This window comes from Lissotriton vulgaris, chromosome 5 (genome assembly GCF_964263255.1).
Source record: "Lissotriton vulgaris chromosome 5, aLisVul1.2, whole genome shotgun sequence".
In the NCBI taxonomy this organism is placed as follows: Eukaryota; Metazoa; Chordata; class Amphibia; order Caudata; family Salamandridae; genus Lissotriton; species Lissotriton vulgaris.
In genome coordinates, this window is record NC_141693.1 from 1,184,539,843 (window position 1) to 1,184,551,984 (window position 12,142).

Sequence of the window (12,142 nt, forward strand, 5' to 3'; positions counted from 1 at the left end):
CAGACTTAATGATGCACACATTCAGACAGTTTAGTCACTAACCCATGCATTCAGTAAGACACATTTAATCACTCACTCATACAGTCAGTCACGCACCTACTAAATCCTTCATCCAGACACTTATACATCCACTCATTCCTCAATATGTAAAACATATTTAAACTTTACAGAAACACACTGACACTGGATGATGTCATCAGTGATGACATTTGAGATGTCATCAGTGATGTCATTTGAGATGTCATCAGTGATGTCACTGACCATGTCATGAATGATGTAATATGTGACATCATCAGCAGTGGATTGCCGGCGCGCGAGTTATAGTGAGTCCAACTAACTATAACGTGGGAATTTCAATGGTTTTGTATGAGTAAAATGTTCAGCTAACTATAACTGGTGTGAAACCTATGGTTTTTTTCAGTAAATTTCAAAGGTTTTTTAACTGCTAATTCCTAACTATAACGAGTGTTAAACTTATGGTTTTTTCAGTGAATATATATATATACACACCTTCTCAACAGGCACTGAAGGTGAGTTGGAGCTTCAAGAACATTGCTCAATTCAGGGTCTGGAAAAAGCTCCTCCTAACCCCTGAGGTTCTTGACTGCTATCAATCTCTGAAGCTCCTTTTTATTTCCAGGGTCTCTGCTCACCCTCAGGCACCTGACGTTTTCTCCTGCTCATTGTCATTTGTCTGAGGCTTTTATCCCCACTTGGGACCACAGAGGCTCCTAGTCAGGTACATGGATTCCTGAAGCTCATGTTTACTCTAGACAACCAGTTTTCAGATCAATGAAACTTTTCCTAATTTCCTCATTTTCTGATCCATGTAATCCCTGTTCTTTCAAATCACTGACTTTACTAGGTGGTCCACTAAATTACTGTTATAGGCATATATCTGCACACTTCTCTTATTCATTTAAATATAGAAGTACAAACTGTAGACCTATGTGTGTTTCATGCATATAGCTTTTCACAGTGCTCGAACCTTGATGAGGAGTGCTGCTTTCTTTAGGATGGCCTTAGTGGGTGCCAGTGTGGAGTCTGGGAGGCCATGCACCAAATCTTTTACACCATCTAGAGGCTAGAGTGCAAAGGCTTGAACAGCAATTCTGAAGTTGCTTTCTTTCATGGAGAGAACGGGTGCCTTCTTGGTTTTCATGATTATTTGTTCCTGAGGATGAAAGAGATGCCCATGGTGAAGCCAGATGACTTGGCATTTGGGGAAAATTGAGGTTCAGATCCATCCAGGTTAATTTTATTGAGATTTTTTTCATATAATCACCACATAGCCTTTTAATCTCCACTCCTAAATACAACAGTACAGTATACAGACCTGTACACATTGAATATGAACATTGCTTCATAGTACCCAGGCTCTCGCTCACAGACAGTGCAAACAGGTGTGCACTGAGCTGGCCTTCGCTCACTGACGGTGCATACAGGTGTGCACTACACTGGCCTTTGCTCCCTGCATATACTGATGTTCATACGCTACACAGGCATTCTGTCCCTACTTTTGCAGACTGCCACATACTACAGCCAGGCTTCTCTAACGAGAAGCGTGTGAGCTACTGGTAGCTCTTTAGCCACCTATAAGTAGCTTTCCTGTGTACAACCGAGCCTAATAAATTAGAAGTTTTTGCTTGGTCCAAATGATATATGAATACCAAACTTGAAAAGTTTGTATTGGAGACAAAAAAGTGTCCATTTAGAATGTATATGCTGATGCTTGGAGAAAAATGGTTGAATTAAAAAAAATGTATAGCTGATATGTGAGTGATACAGCATGCAGCGGAAGAGAATGTATTACTAATATTAGTAACTTGGTGCTAGGGGTCCTGCAGCCATTGCTGTTACATATTATCCAGATAGAGGCATTTCACATTGACAATTTATTTTTACCGCGTTGCTGTCTGATCCACTGAGGTGATCCCGGATTGTAATCATGCATATGGTCACTGTGTAATCTTGTTTGATGTGGTCACTATGAACACTCTTACATTGCCAGTAGCTCAGGATTGGAAGCTCAAGACCCTATAAGAAGTAGCACAATAGTATACAGTGCAAGCTTGGGGTAGGCTAAACTCCTACCCTTAACAAGGTAGACAGGACTAGAATACCAGCAGAACTGATGCCAAAATGTAGGGCCAAGCATGAGTGGGTGCAGCAACTGGAAGAAAGACATCCAAGGAACTCTACACCTCAAGCTCCACGGCCTACTAAGCACCAAGATCCATAGAGCCATATAGAAGCCCCCAGATGCCCCCAGTTTGAGAAACAAACAGAGAGTATGGGGATTGGATCAGAATGTAAAAGACAGAACCATCGCAGATGGTGCCAGGACCACAATCTAGCACAGTGTAAGAGCGTGAGGTGTTCCACAAAGTGTGCAGGCCGAAGTCATGGGGCAACCCCCAAACAGAGCATTGCACTTCTTTCTAAAGACCTACAATACAGAGGAAGTCTACAGGAGCAGTCAAAGGATGCAGGCACCCAATCTCAGGCCCAAATGATACTGACCTGGGAGAAGGCCAGACAGAAATTACACAGCCTAGACCCAGACATCTCTCTATAATACAGAAACCACAGAAGAAGGCTTCAAAAGTCTGTATGGTCGAGGTGGGAATATTCCAAAGCAAAAACCTACCAAAGGGAAGAACGGATTTGACCAGATGACTAGGGAGTGTGAGGAGCCCTCACAAGAGGACAAAAATGCCTTTCACCAGTGTTAAGTCCCTAAAATTAACACTTGAAACAGTCCACCAGCCTGCATGCTACAGAAATTGGTTGAGGGAAAATCCCTTTTAGATTTGAGATCAATTAAAGTATCAAGTGGCAAATAGGAGAGGTCACAGGACCCGAACTCCCTAAGCGCTGAGAAATCAACACAAAATGAGGGTAGGGAGGCATAAATGGCACTGTGTCAAATAGTCCAGTAGTCAAAACCCCAAAAAACTGTATTGAATGAGAAGACCTCATCAACAACAGAAGAAGAAGGAAATTCAAGAAAAGCAGGGCAGATGTGCCAGCCTGTAGGCAAAATTCAGTTTCCTACACAGAAACTACAAGTAAACGTGGATCAGGGCAGACCACTCCCAGAAAAACGGAAATAAGGTTGCGGTGGTCAGATGCCCTGTTAAGAGGGTCAAACCTACCTACAGCAGTGAAATGGGAAAAGACAGCCTCATGTGAAACTCACTAGAGGACCACCAGGGAAGCAAACCACAAGTACTAAGTGCAAGAGGAAGTGAATGAAAACCCCAACAGAAAGGCAATTGGTTCACTGATCCTAGCTGGCCACAAGTGTCCGGTCAATCGGCCAAATCTTGCTACAACAAAAAACACAGAGGAAATTCACCTACTAAACACCATCCGAAGACAAAAAGGGGAACAAAAGAGTCTAAGTGGCAAGAAGCAACCCTACATAGAGAAGAGAGCTACCCTCAGCAAACATCAGTTTGGATGCCAAAGGTAGCAAAAAGGCAGACACTAGCCATGTGCAGGGAATGCCCGACTCGAGCCCAACCCAAAAAAGGACAATTGAATGAACCCACCATCAACTCCCAGACCAAATAAAAGGGGCAGGAAGGCTACGGGGGGAGGGATGGACTGGTGGAAAACCTCACACAGTCCCTGACAGAGAAGGTGCACTGTGAGTATATAACACCTACACAAACAGGGGGCATGGAGCAACAAGAATAACTCCAGAAGCTCTAGGCCACTCAGGAGGGTTGAAGAGACAGCCACCATTCCAACCCTAAGCTCCACGAATAACAAAGGGAAAGGGAGGCTCGACATCTGGGCTAGACAGATTCCAAACCATCTCACTATCCCTCAATCCCATAAGCAACACACCTTTAAGAAGGCTGGGGCACAGAAGCTGACATCAGCAATAGCACAGTATTAAGTTGAAAGGAGGGGCTATTTTAGCCACGAACAAAGCATTATTAGTAGATTGAACCCAACACAGTACCCGAACGCAGCAGGGAGCCAGTAAAGTAGTAACCAAACATCGTAAGAGCACTACACAGCACCCAACATGCTAGGCAGGAAGCCGGAAGCATCACACAAGTTGCACTGGAAAGCTTAAGCTCATCCCACACCACAGGAAGAAAAAGAAAAGGTGGGGGAACATGCCCCTGTCATTCAATAAAGGCGACTCCAGCACTCTGGAGTGAGCAGTAGAGCCTAGCCTCAACCTAGCAGAGAGAACACTTTTGAAGACCCACACCCAGCTCTGCTAGTCTGGAGGGGATGATAATCCCAATCCATTGAAGACCACAGCTCTATCACCAAACCCAGCATAGAGCCACGGAAGGGCAGGCCAGACACGGGAACCATCATTACACAACCCCAAACAAACATATCCGGGGGCCTAAGAGCTCATTGTTCCATCTGAATAGAGATCAAAACCCTAGTAGAGGCAAATAAAACCATTAAAAGCAAGGGCACATTTAACGGCATAAATAAACTGCAGCGAAGTGAAAAGGCACAAGAGGGCCTAAATTGTAAGCAGAACCCCTACCAGAACAGGGCTCAAGTCTTAAAATAAAAAGTGGGGGGACTCACCAAGTAAGGCGGACCGTGCATACCATCACTGCACGTAACATCACAGGAAGTGACATCACCACGTGTGATACCCAAGGAAGTGACATCATGGCACATCACATCGTATGTGGTATCACAAGAGGTGGCATCACATCCCATGACCTCCCAGGAAGTGACATCAGATCTTAAGACGGCACATATGTTTAACAGGTCTATCATGAGTACACTGAGCGCATTACAGTATTTAACAAGTTAGATTTTGCATTGGAGTTGTGCCAAATATTGACGCAACCCCAACGCAAAATCTGGGCCTCAATTTATACATTAACCTCTTTTAGACTCTTTCACAAAGAAATTGGTAACAACCACACAAACCTGGCAGAAAATCTGTTCTGCTTAATTGATTGCAATGTCTATATTTTAAAATATCTTATGGGGTTAAGGCACCTGCTGCAGAGATCTTTGTGTACCAGCTAAATTTCAGTGAATAATAATAATGGTACAATAACTCTGGAGGAATACGTATTTGCTGGAGAGATCTGTGTTTTGCCTAGTCCTAGTTTTGAATCAAAGTTGCATAGAGGATTAATATGTCTCCTGCAAAGCACAATATGTAACACAAAGATGACAGATGTTTATTTTATGTAAATGGGTAAGTGGGTTGCTGCTTTTCAGACAGAGGTCATTTTTGTTACTTGAAGTTCATAAATTGTAATCCTTCTAATAAAGTGCAGAGAAGTATGAAGGACATGTGGCTCCTTCACCTTCTAACCCTCACTGTCTCATGTAATGCATTATTTATATTGATGTACACACATATGAATCATTGTCAATGTATAATCTGCACATGTGATGTAAAGCGCTCTGACACTGCATTGGGGTGAGTAATGGCACTATTCATTCCAATGTAGGGTGTCAGAGCACTTTACATTGCATGTACTCAAAATGTTACTTTTATTTTTCTTTTATAGCTCTTTAGCACTACTGCTGTGCTAAAGCTCTATAAAAGAAATGAAACAAAATAGTGGTATTTAAATTGTCATTTGTTGCCCCAGTATTTACACAAATGACATTTTTATTACGAAGCACCTCTATGTCTGCAACCAAAGGGCCTCCCCCGCCTCCTGTCTGATCTATCTGCTTTGTGAGGCCGTCACACTGAGCGTCTGGGCCAGGGCTCGAGTCGAGGGTAGATGCCATGATCTACCCACTATTTCCAGAAAGTAGACGCCCTCTACGCTGCTGCAAAGCTGGCTGCATGAAGAGTACCACCTTCCTTTCCTACTTCTCCCAGAATTCACAGAAATATGCTCAACTAATATATATGATTTAGAGCAATTACAGAAAAGGACAATAGAGGATTACGGGAATAGGTGCCATGTCTGTTCATGAAGTGTAAGAAGATTATGTTGTAACCAATTGTATTTTGGAAGTCTGACTGATGCTTATTTGAAACAGGAGCTTCACTAAGGGCGGAGAGGTAACAACTCTGTTCCATGTCTTCTCCTTGCAGTTCACTTCCCTGTGCGCCTTGTGAATGGCAATAGCCGGTGTGAGGGCCGTGTGGAGATATACCACCAAGGAGCCTGGGGGACGGTGTGTGACGACTTCTGGGACGCAAATGATGCTCAGGTGGTGTGTAGAGAGGCCGGATGTGGCTGGGCTGTCTCTGCTCCTCAGATGGCCCATTTTGGTTTCGGCAATGGATCGATTTTACTGGATGATGTGCAATGTGGAGGGTCGGAAACCTACCTGTGGCAGTGCCAGCACAGGGAGCTGGGCACCCATGACTGTTCACATCACGAAGATGCCAGTGCCATCTGTTCAGGTACCTTTCCATTTCTGCTTGATAGAAACAGCTTAGAACATCTTGCTGTAACTCCCAGGATGTATAGAAGGTGTAAGAGTCACGCATCCTTACTTCCTGATGATACCTTAAACTTCCACTCTCTGGGCTCACAGATAATACACACACACCACAAAACAGTGAGGAGGGGAAGATGATGTGGCGCAATGGCCAGATCTTCTGACTTTGAAACTCGGGAAACTGGTTTGAGCCTCAGTATTGCTCAGTATCCTCTAATACCGGCTAAATCACTTAATCCCTCAGTACCAACAAAAAAAATGAATGTGTCCTCAACATAGCGGGTCGGTGTGACTCCCAATCTACCCTAAAACCTCTGGTGCTCGAAGGACACCAAAACCATTAGAAGAATGTCAAATTAAAATTCTTGGATATTCTGCTAGCGAGATGTCCAAGATATCTAAATTATAAAGTTTTCATTAATTTTTATCAAGTTAAAAATTGGTGCAGCAGCCCTCGTAACTGGTACTGGAGCACATGCAGCTGTGCCTGTAATGGGGACATCTACATTCGTCTTGTGGTCCAGTTGTTTACTCAGTGGGACTAGGAGTCAAAAGGTTTAAAATGTGTTAATGAACTCAATTGCCTTATAAGTCATCATTATTTGGAAGCATCCCAATAGAAAGTCTAACACTGGCTCCATTGCTAAGGCTATCGTATGAAGGAGATACACTGTATAGGTTATCAGAGTCTTTGTAATGTAAAGTAAATTTTCAAAGGAGTATATGAATGTGGTTGAGGACATTCAAAAATGACTCGGCCTCTGGGAGAACCCTTCGGTAGTTGATTTGTTAACGATAGATATGCATGGCAGCAATTTGAATGTTGCACTTAAGCACTGGTTAAGTGCTCAAAGTCCTAAAGCCAGTAAAAAGCTACAGATACAAGTAGAGGTAAGCAGGCAAAAAGCTGAAGGAAGACCACTATAAGGATGAAAGATCTAACATGTGTCCCCCCAGCTGAAAGTGGGAAGATCTACCCAACCTTCGGGGAGTTGTCATTACTAAGGCAGGAAAACCTGGATAGACTGTCTGCATTGGCATGGTCTACCCAGGGTCTGTGTTCTACCCTGATGTCCATAAACTGTAGGGAAATGGACCATCTCAACAATTTTGGATTCTCACCCATATTTGCATGAACCACATGAGGAGTCTGTGGTCAGTCTGAATTGGAAGTGAGTGCCCAACAGGTGTGACCGCAACCTCTTCAGTGCCCAGACCACAGCCAAAGCTTCTCTCTCTATAGCACTCCACCGCTGTTTGCTGGGGAGTAACCACCTGAAGATGAAGGCTACAGGCTAGTCCAGGCCCTCTTCATTTAGCTATGATATTTATTTATTTATTTGGTGTTTAATATAGCGCGTACATAACCCTATTAGGGTATCAGAGCGCTTCACATTTACATAGCCCTAATCTTAGGACAGCAGGTTTGATACGAACATACGCCACAATAACAAGCATACAACAATTTGAGAGAAACAATTATGCTTACAAGATCTAATGTATATAAACATCGATTTGAGAGAGAAACATTTGTGCTTTCATAATCATATATACAAGTCCTAATGACTACTAGAGATCAATTTGAATTAACAGGATTGTGTGATCAGGAAAGTGACCTAACAGTGTCTAGTCTACTGTTATTATGGGACGAATTTGCTCATAAGAAAAGTCTTAACTTTTTTTTTGAAGGCTGAAGTGGACGAGATTCTTCTAATGCTCGGGGGAAGTGAGTTCCAAATTATTGGTGCTTCACCAGAAAATGCGCTGTCATAAGTTCTCTTCTTTCAGAAGAGGACAGGTTTCAGTAAGAGATATCCATGGCTCCGATAGACTCTGCTGCCTCCTGATAATGTGATTTTCTGGGCGAGGTATAATGGTGTTTTATAGTGTATCGCTTTGTGTGTGATACATGGCATCTTTAGTTGGATTCTTGCTCTGTAAGGTAGCCAATTAAGCACTTTCAGATGAGGGGTGATATGATCACATTTTCTGGAACCTTGTGGTGCCATTGAGACATGCTTTTAGTGGGACTGTTGATATCTTGGGTAATTCTGCTAGAGCTGTGCAACCGTATTAGATCCTCGAGATGACTAATGCCTGCACTGCCGTTTTGAGGTCTGAAGTAGATATGAAAACCTTCAGTTTTCTAAGATAGCGTAAATGGAAGCAGCCATTTTTTGCCATTGTGTTAATGTGGGTTCGCATGTTCAGGTTCTTGTCTAACACAATTAAAAAAAACTTGGTTGGGTCTACTAGATTCGGAGTACAGTTTAGCGCAGAGATCCGCTTGGTCCATTCCATTATATTCTTCACACGTTTCTGGGCGGAAATCAGAAGGAATTCTGTTTTATGCTGGTTAAGCCTGAGATGATTATTAGTTAGCCAATGAACGGTCCTCTTTAAGGCCTGGTTCATGATGTCGATCTCTTTCACAGATTAAATCTTAATATATAGCTGTGTGTCATCTGCATACATGTGGAAGGAGATGCTTGCCTGCTGTAAGATTTCTGTTAGTGGTTCTACATATAGATTGAATGGCGCAGGGGATAGTGTTGATCCCTTTGGCACTCCAATAAGATTTGGGGATGATGCTGATAGGGTTTGGTTCACCATGAATCTTTGTGATCTGATTTCTAAGAAGGATCTAAACCACCTCAGGACTGTTCCCACTAAACCCATCTTTTCCTCCAGTTGTACTAGTACATTGGCATGGTTTACAGTGTTGAATGCAGACAAAAGGTCGAGCAGAATTAGGAGACTGGTTTTGTTGCAGTTTAGGGCAAGTAGCGCATCATCTAGTATGTGAAGAATTGCTGTTTCAGTACTGTGATTTGCTCTGAACTCTGATTCAGGAGTTTGAATTCCGACATGTGTTGGCTCAGTTGTTGTTGAACACATTTTTCCATAACTTTGGCTAGCATGGGAATGTTTGTTGCCGGTCAAAAGTTGTTGAGGTCTGAGGGGTTCTCAGAAGGTTTTTTAAAGATTGGAATGGCTTGTTCTGTTTTTAGGCAGTCTGGTAACGAGCCTTGCAAAAGCAAATCATTAATAATCTTTGTCCAAGAGGGGACGAGCAAATGGTTTATAGTAGACCAGCACTTTGAGGGTAGAGGATCATTGAAATGATTGTTTGGTTTTATGGTCAAAATAATTTTGGCGATCTGCTTGTCGTCATATAACTTGAATTCTAACCATAATGCATTGTTTTTGGGTGTTACCATAACTGGTTGAGAATGAAGCTTAGCTGGAGTGCTGTTTTGGTTTAAAGGGATCTCCGCAGCTCAATATTCAGGGATTAGGCTTTGGCTGTAAAAAAGGAAGAGGATTCTTCACACCTGGTGTTTGATTTGGTTGCTATTAGCGCAGATTTGGCTGTTTTATTGGATTGGTCTTTTAGCAGTTCGAAGAGTTTCCTCGGTCTGTGTTTTGCATTATCCAGTTCCCTTCTAAAGAAGTATTTTTAACAAAAATACTTTTATTTTTGGCAAATCTGGCCTGTTTTAGATGTTTTAGGTGGGGTGAGGATGGGTGTTGTCTCCATTTTCGTTCTGTTAGTCTGAGTGACCGTCTTTCTTCGTTGAGGGATCCTTTAAACCAAGGGTTTTTATCTTTGTCTGGTATTCTTTTGAGTTTTCAAGAGGTCTATGTCCTCAATTATTTTTGTCATCAGGGTGTTGTAGTATTCCGTGAGTTTGCTGATGTTTGTCAGGTTATTAGGAGGTTGCAGTTCCTTCTAACATCATGCTATAATATTCTTCATATTGAGCCCTTTGGTGTCACAAACCCATTTTCTGGATTTGATTGTGAGGATCTTTTCCTTTTTATGTAGGGTATTTGGAAGGTAACGATGTGATGATCTGACTAGTCTCAAGGGGTGATCTTCATTGCATCAATAACTTTTCCCTTAGAGATGATCCAATCTAATGTAGAGCCTTTTGTATAGGGTTGGTAGCTGGTATTCTTGAACCAAAGATTGATCTTCAATGAAGTCTTTGAACAAATGTATCTGAGTATCATTTTGATCTTCCATTGAAGATTGAAGTCTCCTAAGAAAATGTTGTTGGATTGAGGAGTATAGTTTGCTGTGATGATTTCTATCAGCTAGTCTATGAACATGGTATTTTTGCCTGGGGGGTGGTGGAAAAATAAAGTTTGCAAAGTTGGTTAACCATGGATCTTAAGTACAAACCGAGGTAATTCACATGACTCGGGAGGGGGTCGGAATATACTTTTGTAATGGCGATGTCAGATCTATGTATACAGGTGACGCCTCCACTCGTTTTGTTTAGCCTGTCTACTCTCACAATACTGTAGTGAGAGGGTACTAATAAATCAAGGCATGGGGTGGATGATTCCGATAGCCATGATTCTGTTAGGATAGTTACGTTGATTTCCTGGTTTAAGATGAGATTGGCTGTGTCTGCGGCATGCTTCTTTGCTGAGCAACATTGAAGTAGTAGACATGAGATGGGTGTCTGTGGGATGACCCTTATTAAGTCATGCTTTTCGGCAATTAAAGTCACATTTTCCAGGTTGTTAAGGTTGGTTTTCTGTGGTTAGCCTTTGAAGTTGGATTTGCTTTGATTAGGGCTGATTGAATGTTATGTTCGTCTACCTTAGGGAGAAGATTGGGGAATGATTCATACGGTAGCAATAGGATTTGTATCTCAGCATCTGATTTAATGTTATGTTCGTCTACGTTAGGGGGAAGATTGGGGAACGATTCATATGGTAGCAATAGGATTTGTATCTTAGCATCTATCAGATATCTAAGTTGATTGTGAGGTCGGTGTAGTCTGTTTGTCAATGACATTGGGATAGTATTTAGATTGCTATGGGGTTTGTGTACTGACTTTTGAAAAAGCTCAATTTTTTAGAGATATTTTTCTGAGAGGTGTCACATGTTCCTTATATCTCTGATAGTAATTTGCATGGCCTTGTAATTCTTGTTTGATTGAGAGCTGAGATTATCTAACTCCAGTCGGGAAGGAGGAGAGACGGGCGGTTGTTGGGGTGAACCAGTTAGTATGCTGGGTAATCTTCACTGGGAGGTTTAGGCTACTTTTTGTCTTTTATGTATATATTTTCCTATTTGTTAATGCTATCTTAATGATTCTTATTATCGACCGTATGATTACATCTCCAGTTATCCTGGGCAATGATTGCTGACTCTGTCCTACCATGTTTTTCCAAAATAAGGTATGGTCTGGTGTTGGGGCTAGGACTGAGCTAGGGCCCCAGGAGTTAGTGGGAGGTAATGCTATTTTAGTGTGTTGCGGGATGTTGATCCTAGCTTCAGAGATTCTGGACTCCTGTTTCGACTGTTGAGGCTATTTAGCGATGATAGATTCTACCTTAGCAGATTGACTCCTGTGTGGGATAACAGCTTGTGACTTGTTGTTGAGGGAGGGCTGATAAGAACCCATTCTTTTCAAATTGTGAAGTATTCATCAAATAGTTCTAGATCTTTATTGGTGGCTTGTGTAAATATTGTGCCGTTTTTGTAGCATGTTATGTTTAACGCTGGACGGAGCTGGCATAGTGCTACTGCGGGGAGGTCCACGGAGTTAGGAAAAAAACTCTGCTCCTCCACCCGCCTCCACCCCTAATAAAAAAGTATTTTAAAAATAATTTAAAAAGAAATAAAATACACTTATCTGTACTGTGGCGTCCCCGGGCTGCCCTCTTCCGGGCCGTCTCTTTCCTGCATTGGACGTACATCTTG

The 12,142-nt window shown here is 42.3% G+C and overlaps 1 protein-coding gene across 1 annotated transcript in view; it reads left to right on the plus strand.

The window, feature by feature from the left end:
- The window catches only part of LOC147712229 (scavenger receptor cysteine-rich domain-containing protein DMBT1-like), a 1,653,398-nt gene that overhangs the window by 1,082,104 nt on the left and 559,152 nt on the right, over positions 1-12,142 (plus strand). The window contains exon 4 of the mRNA XM_086919604.1: positions 6,065-6,379. Coding sequence (XP_086775730.1) covers positions 6,065-6,379 — 315 coding nt within the window. The remainder of the gene's footprint in view (positions 1-6,064; positions 6,380-12,142) is intronic.